The sequence below is a fragment of the Rana temporaria genome, chromosome 11 (assembly GCF_905171775.1).
Source record: "Rana temporaria chromosome 11, aRanTem1.1, whole genome shotgun sequence".
In the NCBI taxonomy this organism is placed as follows: Eukaryota; Metazoa; Chordata; class Amphibia; order Anura; family Ranidae; genus Rana; species Rana temporaria.
Window position 1 is genome coordinate 71392666 of NC_053499.1, and position 17759 is coordinate 71410424.

At 44.2% G+C, this 17759-nt stretch overlaps 1 protein-coding gene across 1 annotated transcript in view; it reads left to right on the plus strand.

The window, feature by feature from the left end:
* Nucleotides 1-4979: 4979 nt before the first annotated feature.
* Nucleotides 4980-17759, plus strand: part of ZNF423 (zinc finger protein 423) — a 320613-nt gene continuing 307833 nt past the window's right edge. Inside the window, exon 1 of the mRNA XM_040328727.1 lies at nt 4980-6428. Within this exon, the coding sequence (XP_040184661.1) occupies nt 6389-6428 (40 nt within the window). The 5' untranslated portion in view covers nt 4980-6388. The remainder of the gene's footprint in view (nt 6429-17759) is intronic.

The window sequence follows — 17759 nt, forward strand, 5'->3', positions numbered from 1 at the left end:
CTCCTCCTCTCCCACCGCTATAGCATTTTGGTGGCAGAGGCTCTTGAGGTGTTCAGGGATGTAGTCTCCTCCTCTCCCACCGCTATAGCATTTTGGTGGCAGAGGCTCTTGAGGTGTTCAGGGATGTAGTCTCCTCCTCTCCCACCGCTATAGCATTTTGGTGGCAGAAGCTCTTGAGGTGTTCAGGGATGTAGTCTCCTCCTCTCCCACCGCTATAGCATTTGGACCGCTCTGCCTCCAGTTGATGAAACAAGGCTTCAGGCACATAGAAGAAAACATGATCATGTTTCTACCGCACATAATTATCAAAATAGCGCTTTAGTTAGTTACAGCCTTATTCCAAAATTAATTAAAGTTTTCCTCAAAATTTTTAAATTACCCCATGACAACAACATGAAAGAAGTTGTTTGAATAGGGTGTCAGTGCACAGCCATTTTCAGCTCTCTCTAGAGACGTTTAATCAGGTTCCAGTCCGGGCTCTGGCTGGGCCACTCAAGGACATTCACAGAGTTGTCTTGTAGCCACTCCTTTGTTATCTTGGCTGTGTGCTTAGTAGGGTTGTCCCGATACCACTTTTTTAAGACCGGGTAGAATTGGGAGGAAAATAACGAATTGAATGCATTATTATTTTTATGGAATAAGACTGTAACATAACAAAATGTGGAAAAAGTGAAGTGCTGTTGTGTGCCTTTTAAACCCAGGCACTTTATGTGGACCATTCATACTTTGGCAGGCAGCAGTCAGTTGTATGTGCCATTCATACTTTGGCAGGTAGCAGTCAGTTGTATGTGCCATTCATACTTTGGCAGGCAGCAGTCAGTTGTATGTGCCATTCATACTTTGGCAGGCAGCAGTCAGTTGTATGTGCCATTCATACTTTGGCAGGCAGCAGTCAGTTGTATGTGCCATTCATACTTTGGCAGGTAGCAGTCAGTTGTATGTGCCATTCATACCTGAGCAGGTAGCTGTCTATGATGTGTGCCATTCATACTTTGGCAGGTAGCAGTCAGTTGTATGTGCCATTCATACCTGAGGGTAGCAGTCAGTTGTATGTGCCATTCATACCTGAGCAGGTAGCTGTCTGTGATGTGTGCCATTCATACTTGAGCAGGTAGCTGTCTCTCTTGTACCATCCATACCTCGTACAAGTAGCTCCTAATTTTGTGCCAATTATACTTGGACAGGTAGCTGTCACATCTGGGTAGATAGCTCTCAGTGTTGTATGTCATTCAAACCTAGGCGGGTAACAGTCCTTTAAATGGGCTATTCATACTTTGACAGGTAGCAGTCAGTTATGTCATTTATACACGGGCAGGTAGCTGTCTGTGGTGTAGTATGCCATTCATACCTGGGCAGGTAGCTGGCTGTTGTGTGCAATTCGTACCTGGGTAGATGGCTCTCAATGTCGTGTGCCATTCAAACCTATGCAGGTAACTTTCATTTATGTGAGCCATTAATACTTTGGTAGGTAGTAGTCAGTTGTGTGTGTGCCATTCATACCCGGGCAGGTAGCTGTCTGTGGTGTACGTTATTCATACCTGGGCAGGTAGCTGCCTATTGTGTGCCATTTGTACCGGAGCAGATAGCTCTGTGTTCTGTGCTATTCGTACCTAGGCAGGTAGCGCTCATTTATGCAAACCATTCATACTTTTTTTAAATCAGAAAAAAACATTCATACTTTGGCAGGTAGTGGTAAGTTGTGTGTGCCCTTCATACCTGGGCAGGTGGCTGTCTGTAATGTATGCCATTCACACCTGAACAGGTAGCTCTTCGTTGTGTGCCAATCATACAAGCAGGTAGCTATTCCTTGTATACCGGATGTGTATAAATCTTGCGCCACGGGAATGATGAGTAGTAAGACCAATAGTGTGATCTCACAAATTAGATTAAAATAAAGCTGCTCCCCAAAATTCAGTGGTCTGAAATAACTGTGTTATTGGTGAGGGTAGGGGGCGCTAGTGAACTAATAAATCTAATTATATTAAATAAATTACATATACATATATTGATTGTACATATAATAAACAATATTGTGCACCAATAGTGTTAATCCAGATAGAAAAAAAGTCCATGCATAATTAAATATGAGTTTATTAGCTTCCTGATGACGTAATCCACAACAAAATTAGTAAAGGAATTCAGCGCTGGAAAAATTAAAACTAAATAAACCTAAAAAATTGCAAGCCAGCACTGAAGGATAAATTCAAATACAAAATCCCAATAGTGATCAATGGTAATAAAGTGCAGCGCAAAGACATAAAATTTAAATAACATCAAAAGTGATCAAATTTAAAAATTCTGATAATGACACAAAGAAAAGTCCATAAGCTTTGTGACCTAGCCATGGTCGAATGGCTGAGGTGAGGGGCCATCTGTAGTTAGTGGTGGAGGAACCTTTCCTGTTGATCACCGTTTCTGATGTTCATCACTAATAGTCACTTCATTATTTGGAGCACCTTTGGATTTTTCACTGATGCACTTTATGGACTTTTCTTTGTGTCATTATCAGAATTTTTAAATTTGATCACTTTTGATGTTATTTAAATTTTATGTCTTTGCGCTGCACTTTATTACCAGTAATCCACAACAAAACGTACGTTGAGGCGATTATTGGTCACGCAGACACACGCACCTTCCGGTCCAGCTGGTTGTTGGTTGTTACCCTCACCAATCACACATTCCGTGTATACCATTCATACCTGGACACGTAACTGTCCATTGTGTGCCATTCATACTTAAGTGGCTGTTGGTTGTGTGTCTTTTATACCTTAGCAGGACAGGTAGCTATAAGTGGTGTGTGCCTTTCATTGCTACGCATGTAGTTGTCTGTGGTGTGTGCCATTCAAACCTAGGCAGGTAGCTGTCAGTGCTGTGTGCCATTTATACCTGGGCAGGAAGCTATCAGTGGGGTGTGTAAAAAAAAAAAATAAAAAAAAAAAATCTAAAATCTAAAATGGGTAGGTAGCCGTCAGTGGGTATGTGCCATTAATACCTGGCCAGGTAGCTGTCAGTAGGCATGTACTATTCATACCTGATCAGGTAGTGGTCAGTGGCATTTATAGCATGTAGAGCAGTTAGCCTTCAATGTTGTCTGATTCATACCTTAGCAGGTAAGTCATTTGTATTTGCCATTCATACTTGGGCAGGTTACTTGTTCATTGTGTACCATTTTTTCCCCATAATGTAGCTGTCAGTGCTGCTTGCCAATTCATACCTGGGCAGTTGGCTGTCAGTACTGTGTGTCATTCATACCTTGGCAGGTAGTTCTCTGTAGTATTCATACTTGGGCAAGTAGCAGTTAGTGGGCATGTACTATTCATCCCTGAGCAGGTATGTCATTCATAGTTGGGTGGGTAGCTGTCAGTGCTGTGTGCCATTCATAGTTGGGCAGGTAGCTTTCATTGGTGTGGGCTATTTTGTACCTGGGCAGAAAGCTTATCAGTGGTGTGTGGCATTTATTCCAAAGCATGAAGCTGTCAATGCTGTTTACCATTCACACCCGAGCAGGTAACTTTCAGTGGCCATTCATACTTGGTTAGGTAGCTGTCTGTGGATGTGTATTTGAGAAGATAGCTGTCAATGTTGTGTGGCATTCATACCTGGGCAGTAAGTTTTTGGTGGTGTGTAGCGTTTGTAACTGAGCATGTATCTGTCAAGGGTGTGTGCCATTCATACATGGGCAGGTAGCTTTCAGTGGTGTTTTCCATTCACACCTGGGCAGATATCTGTCAGCAGTGTGTGGCATTCATATCTGGATAGGTAGCTGTCAGTGGAATGTGGCATTCATACCTGGATTGGTAGCTCTCTGTGATGCTTTTAATTCATACCTGGGCAGCTAGCAATCAGTGGTGTGTGCCATTCACACCTGGGCACGTAGCTGGCAGTAGTGTATGCGATTCATACCTGGGCACATAGCTGGCAGTAGTGTATGTCATTCACACCTGGGCGGGTAGTTGTCAGTGGTGTATGCCATTCACAATTTGGGCAGGTAGCTGGCAGTTGTGTATGCCATTCACACTTTGGGCAGGCAGCTGTTGTGGTGTATGCCATACACACTTTGGGCAGGTAGCTGTCAGTGGTGTAAGCCATTCACACCTGGGCAGGCAGCTGTCAGTGGTCTATGCCATTCACACCTGGGCAGGCAGCTGTCAGTGGTCTATGCCATTCACACCTGGGCAGGTAGCTGTCAGTGGTCTATGCCATTTACACCTGGGCAGGTAGCTGTCAGTGGTCTATGCCATTCACACCTGGGCAGTTAGCTGTCAGTGGTCTATGCCATTCACACCTGGGCAGGTAGGTGTCAGTGGTGTGTGCCATTCACACCTGGGCAGGTAGCTGTCAGTGGTGTGTGCCATTCACACCTGGGCAGGTAGCTGTCAGTGGTCTATGCCATTCCCACCTGAGCAGGTAGCTGTCAGTAGTGTATGCCATTCACACCTGGGCAGGTAGCTGTCAGTAGTGTATGCCATTCACACCTGGGCAGGTAGCTGTCAGTAGTGTATGCCATTCACACCTGGGCAGGTAGCTGTCAGTAGTGTATGCCATTCACACCTGGGCAGGTAGCTGTCAGTGGTGTGTGCCATTCATACCTGGGCAGGTAGCCCTATGTGGCGTGTCTCATTAATACCTGGGCAGATAGCAGTCAGTGGTGAGAAGGGGGCATCCCTTGCTGGCACGCATTCCCTGGCACTCATAGGATCGGTACATTTGATGCAGAAATCCAGTTGTGATCAGGGAATGTCACGGATTTGGAAATGTGTGTTGATTCCTCCCTCCACAAGCAGCGATCGGCGATGTGTTCGTTCTTTGTGCCCCTCTCCTCTTCCATCCTCTGTGATCCCGGCGCTCCATATCCCGGACTTCCATCCACATTCCTCCGGTGCCCCGATCACCCCCAGTGCCGGTGCCCTCTCTCCTCCCCCACAACTCCGCCTCGTCCCCTCCTTCAGCCTGTATTTCCAGCGCTGTCCAGAGCTCGGTGCTGTTGTCTCTGACTGTCTGATTGAGCCCAGGCTGTGCGGGGGCTCCCTGCGGGATCAGAGCGCTCCCCCGCCGGGACTCCACTCCTCACATCCCCCTGCTGGGACTCCGCTCCATCCCCAGCCCAGCCTGGCTTTATTATGTGTGTCTGCAGTGCAGCCCCAGCAGCAGCAGCGAGAGCAGGAGGGGAGAGAGCCGGGACAAAGAGCAGCCAGCCGGACGTGCGGCATGAGATAGGGGAGCGGGGAGGCTGCGGCGGGCTTACCGCGGCGCATGGGGGAAGCTAGCGGTACCGAAGAAGCGATCATCGGACACTGAGCGTTCCATCTCCCCCCTACCGACCGGGGATACATAGATCTACACCGGGCACATAGGACGAGGAGAGCATCCTTCCACACACACCGGAGCGTAGTACACATTACTTTGCTGTTAGCCGGGTACACCAGCAGTATTAATCCGAGGGGCCCCACCACAGTATTATGCCAAGTATTACCTACAGCATCCCGAATTAAAGGCGCATCCTTTGTGCCATAGTGATCGGCATTAAAGTCATCACCAGACCACCGCTTATAGGACCTCGATCACCGGTTATAGTACCCTGATCACCGGGTAGAGCACCCAGATCACCGGTACCGCCGCTTATAGTACCCAGATCACCGGTACCGCCGCTTATAGTACCCAGATCACCGGTTATAGGACCCTGATCACCGGTTAGACCACCCAGATCACCGTTACCGCAGCTTACAGAACCCTGATCACTAGTCCGCCGGTTTACCAGTACCGCCGAACAATAGTGCCCCCGGTTATAGGACCCTTATTACCAGTACCACCGGGCTTGGCATCCCGATCAGCAGTGCCCCCGGTTTCAGCACCCAGATCACTAGTGCCACCGGACTTAACACCCCCACACACATTTTTTTGGGGCACACCGATCGCCAGTACCTGCTGGTTTCAGCACCCCGATCACCAGTTCCCTCTCGTTTTTAGCTCTCCGATCGCTTGTCCCACCGGTCACCAGCCCCCCAGTCTTAGCACACCGATCCCCAGCCCCCCCCCCCCCCTCCGGTAGAGATCGGGGCTCAGACATAAGGCAGGCACTAGTCAGTAAATGGACTAATTGAATTAGCACCCCTCCCCCAGGCTCCGGCATTTATCCTAATTTTTTCCTGCAGCGCTGGTGTGACTACCCCTAGGGCTTGGGGTGGGGGGGCACCGGTGCTCCTCCCTCCTCTTCCATCCCCCCTCTGCACCCAAGGGAGTCCCAATCCCACACAATAGGAACTTTAGCACAATAAGTCAAAGGAAGGGGGAAGAGTTTTTAGCAGGAGGGATCCGGCCGCAGGGATCAGCCAGGGGAGCCGATCACAGACTTGATCCGAAGTGGGGAGAGCGGTGAGAGATCGGGGACATGTCCAGGAGGAAGCAGGCCAAGCCACGATCGGTGAAAGGTAAGGAACGATCTGTACATACACGATGGAGCGGACAGGCTGTCACTGCGGGTCTGTAGATTGGGGGGGATGGGTGGGGGCCCTGGCTCGGATTGCTCAGTGTGTGTGTATTGGAGGGTCCGATGGAGATCGGTGGGGAGGATCGCACCGTGGGGCCGGCCTGTATCCTTCCATTGAGTCCAGTGCTGCGGCTCCATCCAGACACGTGGGCTGGAGACAGTCTGCATCCCATTCAATGAGCACAATAAACAGATCCTCCCTTCCCATCCGGTACATCCCCATCAGATCTGCTGCTGTCGCAAACTTTGCCTGGCCACTCTTTACAAACAATCTTATTACAGAGATACTCGCATTTCCTTTCCAAAAAAGTGACAGTTATTTTCGGCTGTGTCCAATGAGATTTGAAAATCCCAGTCACATGGCTGAAAATAAAGATGCTTCTCCTTGTGTATGACTTGGTGAGCTGAGCCTGTTACATGGTCCAATACTGAGATCAATAATGCAACCCAAAGTCCGAGATCCCTTATTAGTAAGGGGGGGATTAGGCGATCCAGCGTAAAATCTTGTGTATAGAATTTCCTCTTCCAGTAGATGACTACAGATCCTCACAAGGGAACGTACAGTAAAAAATAAATCAGAAAGCGGAGCGTATCTGAGCGTCGTACGTGAACAGGTACATTGAGATCCATTTGTATTTTCCTGTTCACCCAACACTAGTCTTAGATGTGCTCCACTCCCTTTTTTATTATTATTAATGTAATATATTACAGCTTACAAAGTCATAGATGTTTTGACTACAATCCTTTTTTTTTATTTTATTTTTTTTCAACCTGATGTCTGTTATTTTTTAATTTCCCTGAAAAACACAAGCTGTCCAGCAAAAGTGACAGTTCAAAGGTTGAGACAAACCATTTACCACTGACAGGGTGCTTACAATGGTCAGATTTTATTGATGAACATAAAACCTTTATCCCAAAAAAGGGAGAGGGAGAGAGAAACGGTTTGCTGCCACTGCTTATAAAGTGTTAGCCAAATCCATCTAAGCCTAGGTTCACATTGGTACGATGCATGCCAAATCGGCGGCTATTGCCGGCAATGGCACCATCCAAATTGGTGCGGCGCCGCACTGATTCCCAAAGTCCTTTACTACTTTTGGCGACTTCTAGAGGCGATTTGTATGGACATCTGCGCAGGAACCCACACATTTATCTGTCAAATCGCCCCCGGAGTCGCACTGTATTGAATTCTTGCGTGTTGAGCTGAATTGGCGTGATTTCTAACCCTCAGCAATGTGAACCCAGGCTCAATCTGTGAATGCATGCAACGCTATCCTCTCCCCAGGTTTTCCAAAGGTGTCTCCTTTAGTGAAGTGGAGTCACTCTAAGACAGGAAGTGTGTTACTGGCCAGATCACCAATTAAAAACCAAGGCTAAAAGGAAACAAATGTAACCCCCGTGTTTAGGAATCGCTGAGCTGCAATATATTACATGTTTGGGTTTAACATTGGTGTAATGTGTGGTCCGTGGTGATAAGACGTTAGAGGGGGGCTGATGTAGCCGAGAATTTGAAAGGTATCCCTGTCATTGCAATTCAGCATTTTATTTATGTAGCAAATTAATTTACACATCATGTTTTTCAGTAAATGTATGTACTGGTTATTAAAGTAAATCTAAAGCCAAGACCTCTTTTTTTTATTATTTTGGATAGGGGAGGATTAAAACAGTGTCCCTCTCTCTCTCCCCCTTTTTTTTATTTTTTTTTCTTATTCTGCCACCGAGGTCTTATTAGGGAGATTTCATTTCACTTCCTGTCCTTCAGACTCAACAGGAAGTGAGAGGATATCTTTAAAATGCAACAGAAATCCCATCTCAAGCTGGCCATACACTATACAACTAGACTGTACAACCTTCTTCAGATCTCTATGTAATGCCTAAAACAATATTTTCAATTTGCTTCAAATCAGGCAGGCCCTTGCACTTGGCGAATCTATAGGCAATTGTACAGTCGGATTGTGTGGTGTATGGCCAGCTTTAGACAGTTGTCACATGAACAAGTGTCCCCAATGGGAAAATGTCCCCTCTTTTCCTGTAGGTGACAACTCCAAAACGTGGCTTTCTCTTTTCTCCCGGTGACATTGGTGATCAGGGCGAATAGAGAGCCAATCTCCCTAACCGGGACACGGACATCGATAAAAACCTGACACTTCTAACCCTTCACCACTCTGTACACATCTAACACAAAGCTTGGGGTAAATTTTCTTATTTTTTTATTAATAAGTAGGTTATGTTTGAAAAAAGATGGAAGTCAGATTACTACAATGCGTCTGCCGTATCCTAGACCCATACATGTCATAAGTGATATGTCGCCTGTTTACAGATAAAGGAATGAAATAAAAAGACGTGTGTTGGTAACACTTTGTACATTGTCTATTCTGTCACATGAAGGGAAGTCTCCCCAAGATCATGTCACAGTGATAATAAATATATTATAGTGTTCTAAACACAACTATACATGTCTCAGAATATTAAATAATAATAAAGAATGGCGTCACACAGGATTGTTCGGGGGCTGGGAAGGGTTAAATGTGGGCTTCTTTATTTATAACCCGACTTGCTGAATATGGTTTCCATGTCTTGCATGGATGAGGGCCGATAAGCCAGAAACAGCTGTATGCAATGAATGAATGGCTCTATAGCAGTATTAGGCTGTCTGTGTTCTCAATCTGGGGGTGGGCATGCAGTTGGGCACCGAGGCATATATGAATGATTTGCATGGTTCCACCCACTTTTCTTAAATGAAGCCTAAATCCTTTTTTGATGATTCTGTGATGGAAGTGATGACATGTTAATAGCATCTGTCTGCTGTAGAATATTCTTTTTATTTTTTTATTGCGTGTGTGAAGTGGTTGTCGACTACTCAGACAGTGCCTGCGTCTGATTGGATGCAGGTACTGGTTGGACATAAAAAAAAATTCTGTCCGACTCTTTTAACAAAAGTCCATTAAATCAGCAGAGCCACTCAGGGCTTGAAATAACAGGGCCATCCGCAGCTTGAATTCCACTCAAATCTACCATAATTTGAACATGGATGGTTTGCCCTTACATGATGCATATTTCTGCTGTAGCCAATCAGTTGTTTAGTTACTGTACTTGATACAAGCAGAACTCCCATTGCCAATTTATTACCTTGAATTGTGATATGGTGTTCCACTATACTCTACAGGATACATAGACTATTCACACCAGACCCTGCTCTATAGGGGCTTCCAGTGTAAGCCAATGACAGGGAAACCTAGACGTGCTGTCTGGCCTATTATGTGTAATGTAATGCAATTTACTTTGGATTGTGTGATTAAAGAAAAGCGTCTGAAGGAGACCTAGACAATGTAGAATTATTCTATGCCGATAATCATATGTTTTTGGCTTTTGAATGTGAGTATTTTTATTTCAGGTGTTGGGGCATAGTCATGTCATGAATTTTTGTTGCCCTTTTGTAGCACACTCCCTTTTTTTTTTTTTGCATAAACTAGGTCAATGTTACCATGAAATGTCTATTATAACCAAACTACATTAATGGTAACCATACGCATGTAGATGAACATTTGGTAATAAAGCTTCATCATTGCAGTGAGAAAAAAAAAACACTATCACAAACTAACCAAACACGCAAAATCCTAGCCCTGTAACCTAATACTACAAAAAATATAGAAAGTGAGACCCAAATGAAAAAATACCGCAGGCTGCTTGTGGCCAATTGGCATCAATAATCATAGGTCAAGGGGAGGGAAAAGGTTTTTGGTTGGGACTTTCACGGCACTGATAGGAGACCAGATTGGTATAAGAAAACAATATTTATTTACATAAAACAAAATACAATATAAAAACAACCAACCAAAAACCTTTTCCCTCCCCTTGACCTATGATTATTGATGCCAATTGGCCACAAGCAGCCTGCGGTATTTTTTCATTTGGGTCTCACTTTCTACATGCCAAACGGGATGCTGGCACATTTAATTTATTTTTATCATTAGTCTAACAGAGGCAATACTCTCCCTTTTCGACTACAAAAAATATAGATTATATTTACATTCAAAGATTTTTATTAGTTCAAAACAGGCATACATGAAATCCACTATTTCCATCGATGCATTGAAAGAGCCTATATGCCTACAAGTAAGAATAATGGTTCAGGTAAGGCCTATAACTGTAGATCGGCACTGTATTCCCTGCGTGACACTCATGCCCTAAGGCAGTGATGGCGAACCTTGGCACCCCAGATGTTTTGGAACTACATTTCCCATGATGCTCATGCACTCTGCAGTGTCATTGAGCATCATGGGAAATGTAGTTTAAAAACATCTGGGGTGCCAAGGTTCGCCATCACTGCCCTAAGGTATCCGTATCTGGGAACCTGGTGAAGCTCTCCCGACACCCCTAATAGGTTCACACTGTGCCAGGAAAGCCACCCCCAGACAACTTGAGAGTAACCTTCTCCATGGATAGGCATTGAGCTTTGCGTATGGAAGAGGGGTCTAGGTGCCTAGGCTTTATGCCCCAAGGGAAGGGCCCTTTTTTCCTATAGACCTAGAGGAATGTAGTCTACACGGTCATTTTGGTTGTCGTAGAGGGCCATAGTGTATAGGAGAGGGGGGGGTAGGTTAGATCAGGGCTCAGCTGTTGTAGAACTACACATCCCATGAGGCATTGTAACACACTGACATTCACGGACATGACTAGGCATGATGGGAATTGTAGTTCCTGAACAACTGGAGGGCCGTAGTTTGAAGACCCATGGGTTAGATAGAGGAAGAGAAGCCAATCAACCGGAGGTGGAGTGAAGATGAGTATTTGTTATGTCTGTACCCCATGAATGCCCATATGTTGGGCCCAGGTTTCCCAGGTCGATTCAAACTGAACTTTTGAGTCTTATAAAATGCTGGCCAACTTCTCCTGGGACATAATCCATGATATTTTATGTTTGGCAGCCAAGAAGGTGACCCTGGGTTATTTCCAAGGAATTTATATTGATAAAGCAGTAAATCTGACATTCAACAAACGTTCACTACAGGTGAATCTGCCAGGTGCATGCATTTTAAATGACAGTAATTCACCACCAAATGTTTTTGGAAAGTCACATTCACTGCTTTATAAACATGCCCCTAAGTATACCTGTACATAAATGGTCCTACACAATACAACCCCATTGTATAATCTCCTTTAGATTTATCAAAACTGTGATTACATTTGTCCTTATAATCTATTAAAATTGTATCCAATTAGGCAGGCCCTAGCACTACATAGTTGATGGTAGATCTAAAGGAGATTTTATAATGTATGGTCAGCCTAAAAATTCATTCCAGACTTGGTATATTTTTACACAGTTACATTGGTCCAGCTTGGACCCATGTACATTCTGATGGGGGTTATGCCCCTGGAAGCTAGAGCTAAATGAAATCCACTTGCTTCCAAGTCCAGTGCTGAGTGTCTGGCTTGATGCATTCTGAACACAGGAGATCGTGCGCTCTGCATTTGTGCCACAAGGAGAATGCTTTGCATTTTCTAATTTAATCCAAAGCATTCTCTGATAGATGAGGTAGAGAAGTGTGGCAGTGATGTCATTCTTTGCACCTCATCCAATCAGAGAATGCTTTGCATTCATTCAGCTGAGCGGCCAACCTCCTGTGTTCACAAGGCATCAGGCTTCCTTCTCAGTCTAGGACAGTGATGGCGAACCATGGCACCCCAGATGTTTTGGAACTACATTTCCCATGATGCTCAACTTCACTGCAGAGTGCATGAGCATCATGGGAAATGTAGTTCCAAAACATCTGAGGTGCCAAGGTTCGCCATCACTGGTCTAGGATGTAAAAATATACAGTGCCTGGCATTCTTCTTTAACAACACTAACCAATTCCTTAAAATCTTTGCTCTATTTTGCCCCAATCAACCAAGTGTGGGCTGAACTGGTAAGATTTACTATTTCTATCATGTGGGTAGAGCCTTGGCCTTTGGTGGACATTGGTAGACGTGGGACCACATGTACTGTGACAACAATCCATTGCCCTTCTATTTCCCACTACTGGTGTGGAGAGTAATGCACTAAGACACAGGGGTTGATTTGCTAAAACTGGAGAGTACAAAATCTGGTACAACTCTGCATTGCAATCCGCTTCCAGTTTTAGTAAATCAACCGCATGGGCTCCAAAATTGTAACATCATGAGGGAAAGTGCTATGTTACTAGAAGCAGAATGATGCCATGGGGGTTATTTACAAAAGGCAAATCCACTTTGCACTAAAAGTGCACTTGGAAGTGCAGTCGCTGTAGATCTGAGGGGGACATGCAAGGAAAATAAATAACAGCATTATAGCTTGCACATGGATGATAAAATCAGCAGAGCTTCCCCTCAGATCTACAGCGACTGCACTTCCAAGTGCGCTTGTAGTGCAAAGTGGATTTCCCTTTCATAAATAACCCCCCCATGTTTCAATCTTGGTAGAATAGTGAGAACATGTTAACTAATTTAACTTAGACCATCAGAATCCATGTCATTTACCCATTGATACTGTGCAGTCCGTGATGCAATACAATCATCCTCATAAATTTTGAGTTGAAGTCTAACGCCGCGTACAGACGGTCGTTTTTTGTGATGAAAAAAAACGTCGTTTTTGAAAACGTCATTTAAAATGACCGTGTGTGGGGAAAACGTCGTTTTATGTCTTCTGAAAAAAGACAAAAAAAAAATTCGAACATGCTTGAATTTTTTGTGTCGTTTTTCAAAACGTCGTTTTCTGTATCAATTAAAATGATGGTGTGTGGGCAAAACGACGTTTAAAACGACGTTTTTAAACCCGCACATGCTCAGAAGCAAGTTATGAAGCTAGCTTCAATGGAAAAGAGTGCTGAACGTAACCGCGCTTTGCTAGAGCATTTTGAAAAAATGATGGTGTGTAGGCAACGTCGTTTTTGAAAATGAAGTTTAAAAAATGTTGTTTTATTTCATGATTTAAAACGTCGTTTTTTTTTCATCACAAAAAACGACCGTCTGTACGCGGCATAAGTTTACCTAAAACAGATTTTTTTTTTTTTTTTTTTTAGCACAAGGGGAAATCACCTACTTACAGTGAGATAAGTATATCCCTTGTGCTGCTTTTTCCTCCTTCTACTGAAAACTTCCTTCTCTGATGCCCCCGCTGCTGTAATCTTCCTGTTTGGTGGAGATTAATAGCACTAAGGAGCTGTGATCAAGAGTGCCCAACTATGCCAGCTGCTCCATTCATAGAAGCTCTATGGATGAGACACAAGCTATGAATGGAGGGGGCAGACCTATCAATCATCTGCCAATTCTCCTTTCATACATTGTATTTCATTCATAGAGGTTGTGGTAATGCCTTCTATGAAGAAGAAGCTGGACAGAAAGTGCAGGCATACATGAGTATTGAGTGTATATAAAGGAATGGCGCTACTTAAATGTGAACAAACCAAACCGAAATCGTAAAAATACAAAAAACATTAGTCAATCAATAATAATGTATATCAGATAGTCCTTCAGGTTCCCCAAAACCGGTAATGCGCTCTTCCAAATTCACTTAAATTGTGCGCCACCACCCTGAGGGCAATAATTCTCGCTCACAGCTACTGGGCTGAGTGATGAAAGGAGACATGTCTGAAGTACACCTAAAAAGTGAGTGAGGCCTTTCATGGCCATTTGAATGTTTGCCCTCACGGTGGTGGAGCGCAATTTTAAGTGAATCTTGAAAAGCACATTACCGGTTTTGGGGCACGATGATTGGAAGACACCTGAAGGATTATCCTATATACATTATTATTGATGGACTAATGTTTTTGTATTTTTATGATTTTGGTTTGTTCACATTTAGGTAGCACCATTCCTTTTTATATGATGATTTTGAGGTGATTTGTTCACTTTAAAGGGGAAGCTGCTGCATTTTACATTTGTTTTAGAGGTGAGACGTGGAGTTGCATGATGAGTACCTGTCACAAACCTTTAGTTCTATTAACCTCTGCCACAACAGACAATTACAGTGGCAGGGGTGGGGGAATTGGAGGCGGAAGATTTTGGCAAAAGGAAGGCACATCAACACAAGGGAAACGACTCATTGAAGGTAAGTAATGTTCCTTTTGTGTTTTTTTTTTTTTTTTTTTTTTTTTTTTTTTTTTTAGTTTTAACTTAGACTTTAAAGCAGTGTTAAACACCAAAACAAATGTAATATGTATTTTTAAATATATATTTTTTATTTTAAGGGACACTTTCCAAATAAAGTAATCTACAATTTATACAGCACTTTACATGTTATACATTGAAATCCGTGCCTGCTCTCAAGGAGCTTTCAATCTAAGGTCCTTAGCTGACATGCATACATAATAGGGGAATTTTTTAGACAGGGGCCAATTAACCTAGCAGCATGTCTTTGGAGTGTGGGAGGAAACTGAACTCTTCTATCTCACCTTCCCATGGGGGGCACACAGTATATATGCCATCTGTGAAGAAACTGAGTGGGCGAAGTAATGCCTACTGGGAAGACAGTGTAGTAAAATAGTCCCATTGCTGGTCTGTACAGGCACAGTGCATACCAAAGGGGATTCCCTTCTCCAAAATGGCACCCATAATAGCCAGGGTGCACATAGATACATTTAGGAACTGTCTCATTGGTTTAAACGTTTGCAAAGTAATCTTTTTGCTATGTAGCTGCATGACATAGTATAACAAAATTTTTCTCACACTTCTGTAGACCAGTGTTGCCAACCTACCAGATTGAAGTTTACTGGCACGACACCCAAAATTTACTGGCGCAGCCACGTTTTTACTGACATTTCACAAAAGTTACTAAATTAAATTTTTAGGTGCAAATTTCAGTATTTGGGCTACAAACAAGTACGCTAGGCAAATAGCAATGTGATTTAAGGTAGATATTAAGGTAAAAAAACATATTTGTTATCTTCGATTATAATAAGGGCAAATTATTTAGTCGCATCGCCCCCTGCCTCCATCCCCCTCTGCCACCAACACCCCCCTCTGCAATGCCACAATCTCCCCCCTGCCTCCAATCTCCCCCAGGCCCCCTGCCTCCAATCAGCCCCTGCCTTCATCCCCCTCTGCGGTACCACCAACAATCCGTGCCACCATCCCCCTCAGCGGTGCCTTCAATCTCCCCCTGCCTCCAATCCCCCCTCTGCGGTGCCACTGCAGCCACCATCTCCCCCTGCCTCCAATCTCCCTCTGCGGTGCCACCGCAGCCACCATCAACCCCTGCCTCCAATCACTCCCTGCCTCCAATCTCCATGCGCAGTTCCAAGCCAAACCGATCTCGGCTATTTTTACTGGCACATTCCCGCAACCACAGACATTTACGAACAGGGGAAAAAAGTGCCTGTTTTTACGGACTGTCCATAAAAATACGGACAGTTGGCAACACTGCTGTAGATTTGGACCCGGACCATTATGCAAGTAAAGGACCTGGGCAGTTTTTGCGATTCGGCACTGCGTCGCTTTAACTGACAATTGCGTGGTCGTTCGATGTGGCTCCCAAACAAAATTGGCATCCTTTTTTTCCCACAAATAGAGATTTTTTTTGGTGGTATTTGATCACCTCTGCGTTTTTAATTTTTTGCGCTATAAACAAAAATAGAGCTACAATTTAGAAAAAAAAATGCAATATTTTTTACTTTTTGCTATAAAAAATATCCCCCAAAAATATGATTTTTTTTTTTTTTTTTTTTGGGTAAAATAAATCGCAATAAGCGTTTGATAGGTTTGCGCAAAAGTTATAGAGTTATAAAAATAGGGGATAGTCCTATGGCATTTAAAAAAATTTTTTTTTACTACTAATGGCGGCGATCAGCGGTTTTTTTTTTTTTTGACTGCGACATTATGGCGGACACATCGGACAATTTTTACACATTTTTGGGACCATTGTCATTTTCACAGCGAAAAGTGCTATAAAAATGCACTGTTACTGTGAAAATGACAATTGCAGTTTAGGAGTTAACCACTAGGGGCGCTGTAGGGGTTAAGTGTGCACGCGCCACCCACGGCTGGGCTCTTAAAGGTGACGTAACTGTACATGCCTGTGCCCAGCCGTGCCATTCTGCCGACGTATATAGTCGGTAGGGGGTCCTTATGTGGTTAAGTGTTCTGATCGAATCCATATAGGTCTGGAGATAAAAAAAAAAAAAAGATTTACGCCGCTATCTGTTCAGAAATAAATGCAATGGATTGGAGGTAATTGGATGTAAGCGGACACATGTCGGTTTTACATGCGACTGTCTATAGACCTAAAATGGGTCTGCTATGCTCCAGAGACCAAGCGATATTCACTCTGCACCAGTAGGGGATCTGTTCAGACGGACTATGTGAAATGGGCTTTAGGGCTTGATTATTATTAATATATAGCATTTATATAGAACCAACAGTTTGTGCAGCGCTTTACAGTATAAAGGGAGACAATGTAGCAACAATACAGTTCATTGTTTACACTTTTAACGATTGCCGCCCCTCTGAAAAGCAATCTGCAGTAAAATTGCTTTTCAGAAGCATTGGACGGGCAGCTCGGAGTCGGCATGTAACCTTCTCAATGCCTGTTTTAACACTTCAAAAGCCCACAGCATTGCAACCTTATTTAGTTAATTGCTCACTCCTGAGATGGATTTTTTTTTTTTTAAACAAACATAAAATGTCATACTTGCCTCCACTGTGCATTTTGTTTTGCGCAGAGTGGCCCTGAGCCTCCTCTTCTGGGGTCCATCAGCGGCGCTCTTGGCTTCCTCCCACATCGAGTGTCCACGTCGGAGAAGCGTTCTCCTTGGTGGACACGATCCTGAGTCCTGCATCTGTGTCCATTCACACAGAATGCAGGACTAGGCCCCGCCCCCCAGCGGAGTGTCATTGGATTTGATTGACAGCAGCAGAAGCCAATGGCTGCTCTGCTGTCAATCTATCCAATCCAGACACCAGCTAGAGCTAGTATGCTCATTCCCGGACAAAGAATGACAGCGTTTAGGTAAGTAAAAGGGGGTGGGGCTGGGGAGGGCTATAGCACCACCATAGAACCACCATTAAGGTAAAAACATATGAGGGCCTTGTACACACCAATGGAGGTCTGCAAAGCAGAATGCATGGGTGCCGCCCCCCCCCTCCCCCATCCATGCGTCTGACCTCTAATCTACATGCAGGGCACTGGGCGCATAGATTCCAATCTGTGTTTTTTTTTTTTTTTTAAGCACAAGCTCTAACAGGCTTCAAAAAAAGGGTGGACTCGGGGCGCAGTGAGCCCACCCAGTCGTGTGACAATAGCGAATTTAATATTCGATAT